Source organism: Poecilia reticulata, chromosome 6, assembly GCF_904066995.2.
Source record: "Poecilia reticulata chromosome 6, P_reticulata-male-v2, whole genome shotgun sequence".
NCBI classification, from domain to species: Eukaryota; Metazoa; Chordata; class Actinopteri; order Cyprinodontiformes; family Poeciliidae; genus Poecilia; species Poecilia reticulata.
In genome coordinates this window covers 24,570,394-24,587,003 of record NC_088835.1, presented here as the reverse complement: position 1 = coordinate 24,587,003, position 16,610 = coordinate 24,570,394, and the positions used below count along the sequence as shown (strand labels likewise).

Below are 16,610 nucleotides of genomic sequence, written 5' to 3'. Positions count from 1 at the left end.
GATCTCATTAGTTATGAGACGTGTTAATCCTAGGTGAAAATATTACGATTTGTAGGTTACCAACAGACGAAAACGTAGGCTGGTGACTTTTTTAAAAAAAAAAAAAATCAATATATTGGGTTATTTTATGTTACTTTACGGTACCACAATATACAAGTGAAAACTTACTTCGACCAATCAGCAACATAGTGATTTTTTTTAGTCTAACAAAGCAGCACTTACGCAGGATAATATTATTGGGTTGATTTAAAAAAATTAAAATACAAAGAACTGACAGTAATTACCACACCGACGCCAAAATGTGCCACGTTTCTTCAATAAAATGATTTATTTTTCAACAATGAAAACAAATGTTACAGGGACAAATAATCTACTCTTATTATAATATATGGACGCAGATGCACAGATTTCCTCCTCTAAATTATGTGTTTTTCCCATTCGTCAAAAACAAATACAACTACCAAACAGTGTATTTTGCTGTAATTTCCCGTGACTCATTTAAAGTGCATTTAATTGAATGTGAGTGACTGACCTAAAAAAAAAAAAGAAAAGACAAAAAGTAATAACATACTTATTTGTAATAGAGGAAAAGAGAAAAAAAATATTTCTGAACAAAAAAAACCCATAGATAATTAATTTCAAGATAGGACATTCACTGTCATTGCACTTTGCCACAAAAATGAAATGAGTTGATGGCATAATTTTAAGAAAAAAAATTACAACGTATGCAGGAAGGTTTCATAAATACTGAGGGTGGTAATACACTTTTTTTTCTTTCAATCTTACAAATAATTACAGGTTGGTCTGTTTTCAGTTCAGTTCCTCCAACTTTCCGCTGATGTTTATATTCCACTTTTTTTCCCCCCCAACCTCTGGTGTTTAACACAAGCGGTAGATGGATCCTTTTCACCCATCATCTGCCTTACAAATAAATATGTCCAATACTCAAGGCGGCAGCAGAGGAGATTTGAATGTGCAGGATCCCGTGCAGTGGCGAGGAGTTAACATCTTGCAGGAAAAATGGTGTAAAGCGTCGTGAGCTTCTAGAAGGAGAAAAACAATCAATAGTGCACAAGCAAACGGCTCCGGAAGATTATAGATACGCAATATCCGTGCTCTTATTTACAATAAAAGACGGTTGAGAGACATTTCAAGAGACCATAGCTTATAGCAAATCACGTTTTTTTGTTGGCGGACTGATCATTGCTTTGAGGGTAACATCCTTCAGCTATGCCATGAGACAGGACGCAATAGATCGTATTTGTAAATTCAATTTTAGTAAAAGTAGACAAGATCTTGAAAACGGACAGAATGAGGCAAATTGGGTTGAATTTAAACTACGCACACATCTTTGAAAACTTCTGCTGTGACTTTTCCCTCATTTGCTTTATTTTTCTCACCTCTGACGATGTGAAGCTGCTGCACCATCTCCTCCCTGTAGGAAAGCTCCCTTTTCATTTGATCTTGAAAATTATCTATGAAGCAAAAGTCAACATTAAATGTGGTGTTCCGCTCGGATGTAAGACAGAAAGAAAGAAAGAAAGAAAGAAAGAAAGAAAGAAAGAAAGAAAGAAAGAAAGAAAGAAAGAAAGAAAGAAAGAAAGAAAGAAAGAAAGAAAGAAAGAAAGAAAAAAGAAAGAAAGAGAAGCAAAACATAACTTCAGTCAATCACAAATAAATCACAATAAAAAAAACACAAATAAGCAGCTAGGTTTGCTTCACACTTTATTGGCGTATTTGTTATAATTTTAGGTTTAAATAAAACCAGGAAGCTTGCATAAACCGGATTGCAACTATGCACTGTCAGACTGCTAAACAACAGATAGAGGGCGCTGTTCCCAAGTGAGAGCTACAAAAAAATCTTTTGAACTGTGACCAACGTCAAATTCGCCTTAAAACAATTTTGCGTGTTTTGATAATGAACACTGGTCAGAAATGTCGCATGACTATATTTAATTATAGATTTACATTTAGAAATGGAAGACTGATATTTTATTGGGCATTATTTAGAAAGCAGATCATGTTTACAACTAATTCGAAGAAATTTGGAAAAAAAACAAAAAAATCTAATTTTGTGTAATGTTGCGATTTTGTTAATCTTGTAAGTTTTTTTTGTTGTTGTTTGCAGAAAATATATCCTTTTATCAGAGTGATTGAATAACTCTAACTTTAGTTTGAAACAATGCGTAATATATATGAGGGGAAAAAGCAGCATTTACATGTTATTAAACCAGAGTTCAAAAATATAAAATATGGGCAAAAATAAACAAATAAATAAATAAGTAAATAATAATAATAACCGCCCAAGTCAGATTTTAAGAGCGGTTTAAGCCTTTACCATAACGATTTAACGGTACTAAAAGATTTGCACATTATAAAACAATTTTAAAGATCAGAATTACCCTCTTTAATCGACGTTTTTCACAGAGGCTGAAAACGTCCATGTTATTTTTACTGGAAAAGTTCAACGACTGTTTCTTCTCCAAGAATATGGCACAAAACCACTTTTAAATGGTAGTTGGTTTGGCCATTTTTTTTCACAGGAAAAATAGAACATTGCAGAATTTGCAAATATGTTAGAGGGAAATACAGTGCTGTTATTTTTGTCATTAAAATCTTTTTTTTTTTTCATTAATTTCACCCAGTTTCTTATGTGGGGGATAGATTTGTGATCGTTTGAGAACCAGTCAATAGATTTTTTATGTATGCAGTTCCAATAACACATTTTAACAATTTTAAAACCCAATTCATGTCAGTGACAAAAAAGAAAGAAAAACAAAACGTATTGTTTTATTATAAACCCTAAAATAAATCTTTTGCACTTGGTGGAAGACAGAAATCCAAATCATCGCTGCGTTAAAGTGTCTTCTTACCTTTCAAGTTCTGAAATTCGCGTTCTAGCTTTTTCCTCAGCTCGACTTGTTCCACCAGCTGCTTCTGCAGCTCCTCTAAAAAAGCAGGCAAAAGAGGAAGCGTTAGTGGAGGAGCAGAGAAACAGGCGCTGGGAGCCTTTTGCGTTACATCTAGGACAGCTTTCTATTTTTAATCACAACGATGATGAGAATATCATCATCATCATCATCATCATCGCCATCATTTAGGATGGAAATTCAGAGCACAGCTTCCTGAGTCTGTTAGTCTAAAAATAAAGGCACGAAAGGAAAGCGCATCCCTCCTCTTTTGAGGACATTTGTGGATATCAGAAGCTGATCAAGCTGAACCTGAAGGTTCGAGATACTCGGTTTTTGTTTTTAGGTTTTATTTGTATTTTTTTCTAACTATAATTTGGTTTCGGTTGGATTCAATGTATCTGTATCGTGACAAAATATTGAAAATGTAATTGTTATTACTCAAAGTACACTGCTGCTACTACGATTACTATTAAGAATGATCATTATAAAAACAGTCATCTTACCCTTTGCTAAACTTTGGAACTCTCTGCGTAATGGTGCACCTCTGGCTGCCGCGTCCTCACCTAGATCCACACAAATGAGGTTTCAACATCTTCATTATTCTGAAAATAAAGCGTGCATGCATACAGCCAAAAAATATATATATTTTTTCTCTCACGAGCTCACCCTCATCCGGCTCTCGCTGGCTCTCCTCGCTGCTTTGTCCATTAAAAGATTTTGTTTCAATCTCCTCCACTGTGGAAGACGGCTCTTCCTTCCTTGCGCTCTCGTCTTGAAAAAAAGAAAAAGAAAAAAGAAAATTAAATGAGTAAAAGAAAAAAAATCTATTTGCCGCATTTTTTAAAAAAAAGTTAAAATAATAATAAAAAAAACAATAATAATCTACCGTTTGTAGTCAGTACTGCCGTCAGGTAATTGGTCGGCCTGAATTGATACGGGCTGCTCCTTTGTTGCAGCTCAGCTCTGTCCGGTGTGTAAACCTGAAGCAAAGGCAACCGAGCTCAGGACAATATTGGAAATTCAGTTAAAAAAAAAAGAAAAAACAAAAAAAAGAAAGTAAATAAATAAATGAATAAATATAAAAATAATATTTGAATGCACTGTACTCAGTTAAACTTTTTTAATATATTTATTTCAAAATAATTGGATTTTTTGTGACTGTTGTTTTTCCTTTTTTCTTTTTTGGGAATTATTATCAAATTTCCTCCACATGGGAAAAAAAAAGGAAATAGAAAAAGTAGAGACATACTACAGACAAATAATTATTTAAAAATCAGCAAAAAAAAAAAAAAATCGAATTTATTAGTAGTTTTGACTCACTTCTGTGAAAGGTGCTGCTATGTGGTGCTCTGGTAGCTGTTTGCTCTGCAGCTCTCTGTCAGAGGACTGGGCCACCTGCAGGCTCATTTTCTGCGCCTCATTCTCGCTCCCCTCTGCGCCATTTGAGGACTCCGAGTCTTTCGGTGAAGCGCTGTGCGCCAAACCAAGAGGAGTCCGAGGCCCGGGGTCGTCCTGCTCCTCTGGCGATCTGTTTGTCTCCACGTCCACGTCCGGCTCGCCCTCGCTGTCCACGCACGGGGACACAGACCGGTAGCTGGAGCTCTCGCTTAAAAAATCAGGTGATAAGTAGCCGGTGCGGCAGCCGTTGTACGCGCCCCTGCTGCCGTACAGCTTGGCGATGCAGTCGGCGTCTTTAATGACGGGCCTGAAAGCGGACACGTAGCTGAGTTTCCGCGCCTGGAGGCTCATTCCCTCCGCGGGCCGCCCCTCGTCCCCGGATTTGTCGTCTTCGTTACGTATGGACTGGGTGCTGGAGCAGCGGTCGGTGTCCACCACGCTGTCTTTGGACGTGTTGGTGCTGCGGTCGCTGCTTTCGGAAATGTCCACCTCTGTCTGCCTAGGACACAGCAGCTCAGGAGGGGGCTTGTGTGGAGTCTGTGCGTACGGGGGCATGGGCAGCGGGCCCGCAGCGGGCCAGAACATGGGGAAGGAAGGGTAGGCGCTGTCCTTGGTGCCAGGCCACAGGACGCCCGGCAGCCCCGCTTTGCTCTGCTCGCCCATTATCCCGTCATCCTTCTTCTGGCACAGACCGAAAGCTGGGAAGCCATAGGGATGAGGGAAGAGCGGCGGAGGGATTTTCTGTAGCATCCCGAAGCCTTTACTGGGCACCGGAATGACCGGGTAGCTGCGGGCGCTGGTCATAGCACCCCGAGTGTCTTCGCAGCTGAGGATTTTTGCGGGGATCTCCGGCGAGTCTTGGGATCGATTTGGCCCCTGCAGCTTTAGAGGAGAGTTGGACCCAGATCTACTCCCCGGCAGCGTCCTCTTGCGACTTCCCCCGTTGAACATGGCCTTCACGTCTTCCCACGCGTGCATGATCTCCATGGCACTGCCCTTGTCTGACAGCTTGAGGTGTCGCCTCCAGGAGTTGAAATTAGCCGCATCCGGTTGCGTGTACTTTGACTCCGGCGTGCGATGGGAGTGAAATATAAATTTATTCGGGGAGAAATACATGTTGCAGTAGGAGCACTTGATGCACTTGGCTCTGGAGCTGTTGTATCTGGCCGGGATGAAGTTTCCTCGGCTTCCCCAGGCGCACTCGTGAGACACATCGAAGGCGAAATTTTCGGGAAGTTTTGGAGGCGAGTGCGCTCCCAGAAACGACTTACAGAGTCTCTCAGCCTCGCGTTTGGTGATCATCCCGCAGCGCCTGGAGGAGATTGGCATCGCCCCGGCTCTCCGCAGGATCTCCAGTTGCACCGGGGTGCACTGGACGCAGGTGATGCCCAGGGCCACGCGTCGGTTGTGGATCTCGTTGTAGCTGTAATTCTTCAACAACGTGTTTGATATCTGCGCAAGGCAAAGTCTCTCCTGACCATCTATCACCAAAGACACGATGGGTATTCCGTACAGAACGGTCTCGCCGACCTGGTTGGGTTTCAAGTTGGTAGTGGGGTAGGAAAGTTCTTGTTTGGAGTTTGGCGAAGAGCTGGTGGTGTCTCGTCCCGTAGGTATGGAGTCCATCATTGGAGACCTGCAGGCTGCAAAGATGACATTTAATTTGGACACATGAGTTGCAATACGTCTTTACAATAGTTTTAATTAAGACTTTTTTGCTTTTAAGAACCTTTTGAAAATACTTTTTTACGCAAATGTCTAGTATGTATTTTATCATAAGTCTTTCTACGACGCAGTTTTTTGTTTTTTGCCCGTGACTTTTTAATTCTTACAGTCATTACTGAGCAATCCTGCAAACTACAACGATGACAACACATGCGCGCAGCTTCCAAAGTAGCCTCCATCTGACACCCAGACCGCATCTGTGCTCAAGAAATCCGTCTCCTAAACTCACCTTTGACGGTCCTGTTCAGATCACCTCCGAAATCGAGTGACTGTGATCGAATGAATGCCGGAGAAATAATAAAAAGTCTATGCTGGAGGTTGCAAATGTGTTTGCTTTAGGAGCGGGACGCCTCCCTCCTGCTCTGTGTCCTCCCGTCTCTCTGCTGCGCGGTCTGTGTGCGCGGACGGTTTGTGTTGCGCCACCGGGAGCAGCGGTGTCCACATGGCACGCAGACTGTAGTACAGACCGCCCCCCCCCCCTCCCGCTCCCCCCGCCCCCCGGCCACCTTTTCCACCCCCTCCTCGCCTAACAGTCGCTTTACCCCCACCGACAACGACAGCAATCAAGTGACTGCAAAACTTAGGGCAAGACACTCCCACTTCCACGAGCAGCCCGCATTAAATATGGATTCATGACCAATGAAGATGATTTGGTGTGAGCCCGAAGGTCTGTGCTGAACTCTAAGAGGAGCTAAGTAAACAAAGTAAACGCTTTATTCGAAGCGATATAAGTTAAACGACCTTAACACACTAATACTGGGTGTGTTTGTTTATAGAATAAACGGGAGTCTGCATGTGGGATTCACTAAAACAGCAGACCCCCCTCTGACACATTGTCATGCGCGTGGTGGATGAATGCTTGGTGCAGGCCTCCGTCACGTGCTGGGTTCCCACGTATTCACACTTTACAAACTACTTGTGCCCGGAGAATAATATTAAACAGCTGCTCTGAGGTTCCCCCCCGTATGGTGCCCCCCCCCTCAGCTCAGAGAAAAGAATCAGACACAATGCGCCATCAGCGACCGACATTTAAACTTCCTGAAAGTCAATAAAAGGTTTTGGGTTAATCATTTTCATGTGGCCCCCCGCGCTGCGACAGCCGCTGATATAATATTGATGAAGGTAACGTGACACGTTCTGCTTGGCCTGAGTGACATCAGCGGGACAGAGCTGGACACAGCAATAATGACAGTTTGTGCGTAATTATGTACTCAGAGGGGGAAGATGCAATGTTGGAGCAGTAATTGAAATAAAATTATTATTATTAATTATTATTATTATTATTATTATTATTATTATTATTATTATTATTATTATTATTATTATTATATTTTTCAAGTGATATTCGAACATGAATAGTTTTATGAAATATTTAGAATAAGTTAAAAACATCTTGCTGCAGTGGTCAATACAACATTTAGATGAACACAATGCTTGTGATAATATCAGCAAGTTGTGAATTTATGAGAAACTCCAAAAATTAAAAATGCATACATATTTCTGTGTGGCTTTTCTTGTAGCATTTGTAAATTTTATGTTTTTATGTATTCTGTACAGCACGGTGGTCTTAATGTAAATTGCTTTATAAGTAAAACTGGATTGGAATAATAATTTAAAAAACACTTTCGTGGGGATTTGGGAAAAAATAATTAATTATTTATGCTCATATGTTTGAATTTGCAGGTCTTGACTAAGTATATAAATAAATAAATAAATAAATAAATAAATAAATAAATAAATAAATAAATAAATAAATAAATAAACAAACAAATAAATAAATAAAACCTTACTTCCAACATGCAGGTGCTGAATATTGAATTTAATTCAGAAGTTATTAGGGTAATATTCAAATGTGATTTATGTAAACCGCACCATGTTTTTTTTGTTTGTTTTGTTTTTAAAATAATTTCCACATATGTCAATCTACAAATCTCATTCGCTTTTGGGAATGAAGCAGATTATTTTAAAACTGATTCATGAAAAAAAAAAAAAATCCGTGTAAGAAAAGAAACAATTTGAAACAGGCGGATGAAAATGTGAACAAATTTAACGGGAGTACAGCTTTGCCCTTCACCTGTGTATCTACCGATCACTGAGCATCAGTGAGGAGCATCAGCGCAATGCATCGTAAAAACGGAGGGTTTCATTGTCAGTGACGTGAATCAATCCAAATGAAGGTCAAGGATACTAAACACTCGTTCAAGTGCGCAAAACAATCTAAATAAACCTTTTTTACAATTCTTAACATCATCCACTTCAGGAATACATTTCTAATTTTGGCCCGTATTTTAAAAGACGATAAATCCGATATTATGTTTTCCTCAGCAAATGATGTGCACTTAAGAAAAAAAAAAAAAAACTCTAACTACAAACTCAAAAAAAAAATTCAAAACAAAAGAAGAAGAAAACAACTTAGTGAGGTCAGTGTCGGGTTCGAGCTGATTCCAGCTCTCTGTGAAGCAGAACAGCTCATTTAAAAGTGTCTGCATTAATCACAGCGCTGCATCAAAGTATGATAATCACCTGAACACTCTATTAAAATAAAAGTGGCAGCCCAGGGGAAATCTTACCTTGCTCTTTAATTGTTTTGAGTCTTTGATAGGCTTTTTAATCTAAGATTAATTTATGCATTCTTAAATAACCCTACATATGATTAATAAGCTTGAAAATTAAAAGGAGACTGAAGCAATTATAACAAGTGGTTGGTCATCACCTCATTAGATGGTGTTAGAATGATGCAGTTGTGAGTGTGAATGTTTCCCTGATTGGGTGTGACAATAATCAGGAGTGTTTTTTTTCTTTTATTTTTCTTAAAGGAAAATGTGCTGCAGGCTAATTATTCTGGATCTTTCCTGTTTGCTTTCATGTGGTAATGAGTCAGGATGCAGCATTTGTCACTTACGGCTGATCAGAGGCAGGAATGGACGGCACAGGTGACTCCAAGATGTCGAAGCACAACTGGAGGAGGAAGATCAGCTGTTTGAGAGGCCACAGGAGAGGTGTTGAGAAAACAGTAAGACTTGCTAAATGGTTGCTAATGCGTAAACAAGACATCACCCCTCTCCTGCTTGGATGTTTATTTGTCTCCTAAAAGCCCACCCCTGGGTCCTGACCCCCACATCGTGCACCGCTAAACGGAACATTTCATCTTCCAAGGAGGTGGAGTGTAGCGGGTTAGTGTGTGTGTGTGTGTGTGTGCATGTATGTGTGTGAGAGAAAGAGAGAAAAGGGAGAGGGAGTGAAAGTGAGAGAGAGAGAGCGAGAGGAAGAGAGAGGTGGGGTGGGGTTCATCACTGCATCAAATGAGACTGAGCACAGGGACCCTTTTGTCACAGAGCGGGACTCATCTGCCAATGGTGAGCTGTGAGGTCCTGGGGGAAGGCCGGAACAAAGGTGCTAAAAGGCTGCGTGACAATGAGGGTGCTCCGAGGAGAGCCTTCAAGAGTGGGACACAGGCTGCACGGGACAAGCTGTGCCAATCACTCTGCAATTATTACTATTTGTATGTGCGTGTGCGAGTCTCTGTGTGTGCTATCCGGGGGCCTTGTGTGGGCATTCATGGAGAGGAGCAAGGACACATGCTGCCGTGTTTCTCTGAGCTTTCCTTGTAATGCAGAGCTGAGCTGAAGCTCTTCAAGGCAGTAATCTGGAGGTAATCAACCGCCTTTTTGGTTCGACAAAGATAACCTCCTTTGCTTCATCTCATCCACTGCTAAAAAGAAATTACTTTGAAACACTTGGAAAGTTTATTAGCCAGTCGGTTTATCTGTAAAGCAATATCTTCTGGTATGTTAGAAAGGGTCTCGCTGACAAAGAGCCTCCATGAGTCAAGAGAATGAAGTGTACAACTGTAGGAAAGATGATTTATTTTCCTTTATTAAACAAAGAAATCCATTTCAAAAGTGGTCAATACACGTTGAACTGAAACTGAGTCTTTTAGAGTGCTTTTCTACCAGCTGTGCACATGTTCACACTGAAGGTTTTTCTCAGTTCTCATTGGATTTAGCTCTGGACTTTGACTATGCCTTTCAAGCAAATACATATGCTTTGTCCTAAGCCATTCCCTTGTAGCACTGTGTTTAATGTTTTTTTAATCAAATCTTCAATAACAGGCTTTATTGCAGTATTTCCCTGTAATTAGCTATATTTATCTTCCCATCAGCTATGGGACGAACGTCACTGTCCCGTCTGAAGAAAAGAATCCTGACAGCGTGACTCTTCAGTCATTTTTTACTGATGAATATAACATGGCTACATAAGACACCTAAAGCTTTTTTTGTTTGTTTTTGAGCCTGACCTCACTCTAAACCCGCTCTTCAGTCTCCCTGATGCTGTTTGCTCAACCAACAAGCCTCTGAGGCCCTCACACAACAGCTCTATTTATAATGAGATTAAACTATGCACAGATGGACTCCATTTATTAAGCAACTGTTAAAGGCTATAGGTTTTTATTTAGAGATGTCAGAGTAAAAGGGACCACACAGTTCAGAATTTTCTGTGTAAAACAAATGTGAAAGGAAAGTGTCATTCTTCTTCCCCTTTAGTACAATGTTGATATTCCATGTAAAATAAGCTGCAAAATCCGCTAAGGTTTGTGCATGTAATGTGAACAAATGTGAAAATGTGTATTAACTATTTTTAAGTAATTCTTTATTGCTAAAAGCATCTCTTAGACTTATTGTCATTCTTGCTGCCTTTATATGGTGGGGATGTAAATTTTGCGTGTGCGGCAGTGCAATAAAAGGAAGATGCAGAAATTTGTCTACATCCCAACCCCAAGCAGTTTTCAAAAGTGTAATGAGGAGTCAAGTGAGAATGGGAATTATCGTAATGATAACAAAGGTCTATGCACCATAGCTGGGGGCTATATTGTAGGGCATTACCATAAAGATGTGATGTGCTTGTATTGGAGGGTTTCTTTTTTTTTTTTTTTTTTTTTTTTAAGAGAGAGCAGGCCAAAGCGATAATAACTATTAGTAGATGACAGTGCTTTGCTGGATTCCAGCTGTGGAGCCCAAATTTCCATACAGATAGAATGGCTCTGGGTGGATGATATGCGAGTGAGGGGGAAGGAGTCGGGTGACCACATAGACTCGTTGGGGCGCACAAGAGCTTCGCGCACGCTCATGGCCGGGATGTGGAAGTGGTAAATCTCAGTTCTGGACTCCGTCTTGGTGGTTCCCCGGTGATTTTCAAAGTGAGGGGGCAACGGGAGGGTCTCGAACGCCCAGCCGGTCTCTGCAGAGGAACTGTCCGGGGTGCTGAAACATAACACTGTTTTCCTCTGCTGACAAGCTTTCAAAATCTGGAAGTGTAAAGAGCTTATACAGTATGTGTGTGAACAGCAAACCAGAGATTTCCATCAAGACCCCGCAAGTGAGCAAGTGTGCGACATACTTGTCATCACTGTGTCTAACAAATGAAGTGTTTTCGCATGGCAATCTTTAGAAATCACACAAGATGTAGTAAATGTAGATGAGAATGTGCTGTTTAAAATGTGCTGCAGAAACAAGAAAACACACACACATTATCCCAAAGATGTCTAACATTTAGGCATCTATCTCAGATTATAAGAGCGGTCAACAGAACTTTCACATCTTCTGGGGTTGGCCATTCAGTCAACCATGTTGGATTGAAACTGTAGAAATAATTGGTCACGTGACGTTTTAAGCAGAACTATGATTTATGTCATTATTTTCCTCCGGTGCCCGGTATTTAATTCATTTTTGATGGCAGTGGGTAAAAAAGTTGCTGCCAGGCAATGACTAAGAAGTGGACCAGAATGGTTCAGAAAATACTGGTAGAAATTGTGAAACTATATTTAACATAACCACATGTGACAGTTGATATTGGACACGTGTCATTAATATGGAACGATGTATTTAAAAAATGAGGAAGTTGTTGAGAATGGGGCAGCTGTTACACCCTTCAAGTGTCATTGACCTTTCCATAAAATGGCTATTTAAAGAAAACAAATCTAAACCAACAGACAGGGAATCCTCATGGAGCTTCAGGTAGAAAAAGTGGAAAAACAAACCAAAAAGAACAAAACTGGGACTGATGACCTGGGACCAAATCAGGACTTTCTCTGATCCGTTTAGATGCCTTGAACATAATTTGCTCAAGCTTTCTGTGATGTCTGTGCCATACCATATCCACATAGTATTATTATTATTGGTTGTATCTAAATATATTACTGACTGTGTGTGAATGTATTTTCATCTGCATGTATAATTGTGACCTTGCATGGATTAGAGAAAATCCCCTAAAAATAAAAATTTCCCAATTCTCGTTTTAAAAAAAGGATTAAAGTTAAGCATAAAGAAGGAACAACTTGAATGCATGTAAACTTCTGACCAAACACTGCGCCGTGGTGCCACCTCTTTCTCGCTGTCAGTGGGAGCTGCCGCTTTTGTATGAACGCAATTCCAAAAACTGTCAAGCTGCTCCGTTAAGGGTCAAAATAGTAATTAGTTGCACAAAGTAATTAATTCAACCTGAGCGACAGCTTACGTCCCAGAAAGGACATGCAGATGTGAGGAATCAGGGTGGAGTGAGATCCATATGTGTGAAATGGTGATGAACAGTCTGTGTGAGTGGGTTAGGTTAATGACAGCAGGGGGATGAGTTGCTGGAGAAATACAAGGCTGCGGTCTCTTGTGTTCGTCTCAACGAGCTGGTGTAAATAAGTACACAAGCATCTGTAAACAATAGCTGCACAGGTTTTCTATCAAACAAACACAGATGTTTAAAAGTGGGCCCCAGAGATGGGACAAGTAAGAGCTCCTGAATCCTAGCTTTACTTCTTTTTTTTATTTATTTGTGTTAGCTGACACATGCTGTGTGCGTTTATGTAAGGGCAAAGCTCGCAGGAAGGAGACAAAGATAGTGAGAGCAGAGAGCGTGAGGACACCAATCACCCTGTAATTATCCCCCTGGTGTGTAAACTGCCCAACTCTCTGTCCTTGATAGATTCACCTGACCCAATAACACAACACACAGCCACAACGGACTGCAGGCGGAATGCAGACAACATCGTAGATCAGCCGGGGATCAGTGGTGAGACAAAGACCTAACATCTGGGAGCTGTGGTGAAATTAAAGGACCAGAGAACAAACCAATCCTGCCGCAGCTTTATGCTAATAGCCTGGAAGCTGCCTTTGGAAAAACTGAAGTAACACAGGACTCAATATGATTTGATATTAAAGAAACACCCGTCGGCATCGCAATCCTTCTTACTTGTTCGGGGTTCCTCTGCCGCTCACATCAGTCTGTTACCTCAGAGTGATGCATTAAGCCATTTAAATTAACAATGGAACAGCTTATTCTAATACGCCCGTCCCAAGGAGGGCCTTGGATGTTTGCTGGAGTGGGATATCAACCCCTACTTCTGTCCTCGGGCGGGGCAGTGATGCATGTCGCTTCTTCTAAATAGCCAAAACAATCTGGCCAGCCCTCCATCCAAAAGGCAAACATTCGCATTATGGTGCGGAGAGGCTGAATAACACCACTGAGCCTGTCATTACTGGACACGGAGACATCATCTCCCCCGACACGAGTTGTATCCAGAATGGAGGAACAGAGGCAAAGAAGCAGTAAATACACCAAAGTACTGTGAAGAAAATGACTTCTTTCTCCTATTTTTGAGGCAGCCAACCGTCCACTTAAGTTTTATATATATATATATATATATATATGAACTTCAGCAGCGGCGAACATGACTACATTTGAAATATAGATGTCTAAATCATTCATAGTGAGGTCATGGTCAGCTGAATACAAATGAGGATACAGTGGGTGCTCCGTCTGTCCCTGAGGGGCTGCGCAGGAATAGATCTGAGAAAAGCACAGTTTGATTGATGCTGCCACACTCTGAATAATCGTCGTATCAGAGGTCAAACCACTTCAGTGCCATGCATTATATCATTAATTACAGACATCAAAAGAAAACAATAGGACCATGTCCATATGTTTCAAGTGTGCTTATTCCTCCTCACTTCCACCCACTGAGTCGTTTTACAATTACTGCAGCTCATCAACCTTAGAAATGCAGGGGAAAAGATCCTGAATGCATTCTCAGAACGTCGCACTAGGAATATGTGGTAGTAATTACACGTGATGAGAGAAGCACATTTGGTTCTCACAGTTACATATGCAATTAAAATATTATTCATTACCTCTTAAATAAAAGCCCGATCCTGAAATCCCATTAAATTTGGGATAATTGTGTGTGTTTAATTATAAGCTGTGGTGCAGCGGAAGAAAGGCAGGAGGGAAGTTTCGGAGAAAGTAGCAGAATGCGCTGTGACCCAGATAGCGAGGGAGACATTTTGTTTTAAAAGTGACCTTGCTGTGAAACGTCAGCTCAGAATAGCTCAGAGTGCAACAGCCTCGCCGCTTCTTCTGCTCTGCTTAAACCGAGTTGCACATGGTGAACAGGCCGGGTTTGCAAATCCATTTATGACTGCTGAAGGACCTTCCACTATCACGCTTTAGTTTGGCGTATCTTTTACAGTTTGAAGAGCTCTGAGCAGTCAGATGCTGGCCTCGTTAAGTGGCAGCCTCATCATTGAGGGTACAGAAGAAGCCATCAGATGTCGGATGTAAAGCAGGAGTAACGCCGCGTTACTACAAATGACCTCTGCCATTTAAAAAAAAAAGAATGATATTCTCACATTATATAAATTGATAACTCTTGGCCTTTGTATTTTTGTTTGGCTGCTTTGTTCCACATCGTCAATATCTTAAAAGAAGTGTTGGAAATCAAAGCTTAAGCCCAAATGTCACTTTAAAAAGGACCGTCATGATGATGGCTGACCCATATTTGATGAGAGGAAACCTTGTTTGTCCAAGTTTGATGTTTTCATTTATTAAGTTTATTTACGTAGTGCAAAATTAGAACAAAAGGTCATGTCAAGGCACTTTGTCAGACAAACAAGTTTAATTGACGTCCATTTATGCAGTTCTGCAACATGTTTTTGCTCTCTTATAGATTTTTGTAGATTTTGTCACCATCAACTATCTCAAGGGAAAAAGGCTTTTCAAACCAAACTTGATATATGTGAAAATATTATTTGTGTTTTTCTTCAGTTTGCTACCTGACCTGTAAAATCAAGAAATCATTTGAACAGAACCCTGTCAACAGGAAGCAAGCTTAGACAATTTATAAGAGCGAGACATAATATCCACAGCGTAAAAACTTCAAGAACAGAAGAAAAAGTGGTCATTGACACCTATTTGACATTTCTAAGGCCTTTTGACTCCAGCGAACCACATAAAGAAGAATTATTCACAAATGACACCAGGAGCAAATCAGCGACCAATCCAGACACAGAAGAACCCAGAACATCATTATCTAGGTTTTATCAACTGGAAAGGAACAACAATGAGAAAAACCTCTGCCAACCAAAAAACACATACAAAAAATAGTCCTGATGAACTATTTATCTGGACTTAAGAGAAAAAATTTGAAAAACAGCAGCTGGTGTAAAACTAGCACAGTTATGCTAGCTTTTGAAAATCAAATCAAGCAGAGTGTTGCTGCTTTCCTATTAAGACAGGCAAACTGTCATTAAGTGTTTATGGGTTACTTTTGTGTGTCGTCATGTTTCCTGTTATAGTTATTTACTACCTGATGATGCCTGTGTTATTGTTTTGCCAGCTGGTGTTTTGTCATTTTCTCCACTTACCTTCACTTACCTTCCTTCAGATCATCTCTTCCTTCACAGCTGTGGCCTGTTTGCTATCAGTCAGCAGTTATCCTCCAGGTTTCTATTCACTCTATTGACCTGTTACTAGCTGTCAAGCCAGTATGTCTCCAGATGCTCTTCTTCTGTGGTGCTTCCAGCTCATTTGTTGTGAGTTCTTTGAATTTTCAGTAAAAGCTCTGGTGTACAACGGTCCTGTCTGCATCACGCCTGCATTTGGGTCAACCTAGCAACTTCAGTCTGATAATTTCCTACTCTTTATGGGTTCTCTAGTGAGACAGTATCCATACCAACACAGCACATCTTTAGAGATTACAATTTGTTAGACTTTTTTAGTAATGCCAGTTGGTTTGCCATTTTATCATGGACTTACAGTTTGTTTTACATTCGACATGCAACATAGGATTAAACATAAAAGAAAAAAAATGTTAAAAGAGAGTAAATGACAAACTGAAACTTGAGAGAGAATATTTTCATCTACTAGACATGGTTTTGTTATTGGTATTATGGTTATACCAAGGTTTTATCGGTTTGCTTCAAAATCACTAAAATTCCTCTTCCTACTCTCGCTACAGTTTATAGTCCTTGAAAAGCCCAAAAAAGTGACAAAAATGTTCTCAAGTTGTATGGAGAACAGAGCAGTGGCCTCCTTCTTCCACTTGTTGAACGCTGCCTGTCAGCAAGCTTTCCATCTCTTATCAAAAAACAAATTGGCTCATTCTTTCAGTGAAAACTAAAGAAGCACCACTTATCACTGCTGTTAGGTTAAAGGTATTTAAAGCTACAGTTTATCTGATAAGCAGGTAAACACTAGGCTTTCTACTGGAGAAAAAAAAGTCCCTCTGCTAAAAAGTGTAAAATTCAGTGT

At 40.4% G+C, this 16,610-nt stretch overlaps 1 protein-coding gene across 2 annotated transcripts; it reads right to left on the bottom strand.

Moving 5' to 3' along the window:
• Nucleotides 1-99: 99 nt before the first annotated feature.
• On the bottom strand, nt 100-6,383 carry skor1b (SKI family transcriptional corepressor 1b). Of its 2 annotated transcripts, none has more exons than XM_008412185.3 (8): nt 6,265-6,383; nt 4,233-5,953; nt 3,799-3,892; nt 3,579-3,683; nt 3,416-3,475; nt 2,874-2,948; nt 1,401-1,475; nt 100-1,043 (listed from the first exon to the last, which is right to left on the bottom strand). In XM_008412185.3, exons 2-8 carry the CDS (start codon nt 5,937-5,939, stop codon nt 946-948), a joined length of 2,214 nt encoding a protein of 737 aa, XP_008410407.1. In that variant the 5' UTR covers nt 5,940-5,953; nt 6,265-6,383; the 3' UTR covers nt 100-945. The 2 variants fall into 2 exon arrangements, with proteins under 2 accessions (XP_008410407.1, XP_008410408.1); XM_008412186.3 differs by having other exon boundaries at nt 100-1,040.
• Between the last annotated feature and the right edge of the window lie 10,227 nt (nt 6,384-16,610).

Coding starts and splice junctions, on each gene's coding strand:
- skor1b (XM_008412185.3), bottom strand. CDS start 5,939: ATGATGGACTCCATACCTACGGGACGAGACACCACCAGCTCTTCGCCA. Junction 3,893..4,232: donor TAGCAGCACCTTTCACAGAA/GTGAGTCAAAAC, acceptor CCTTTGCTTCAG/GTTTACACACCGGACAGAGC. Junction 1,044..1,400: donor GCAGCTTCACATCGTCAGAG/GTGAGAAAAATA, acceptor TTCTCCTTCTAG/AAGCTCACGACGCTTTACAC.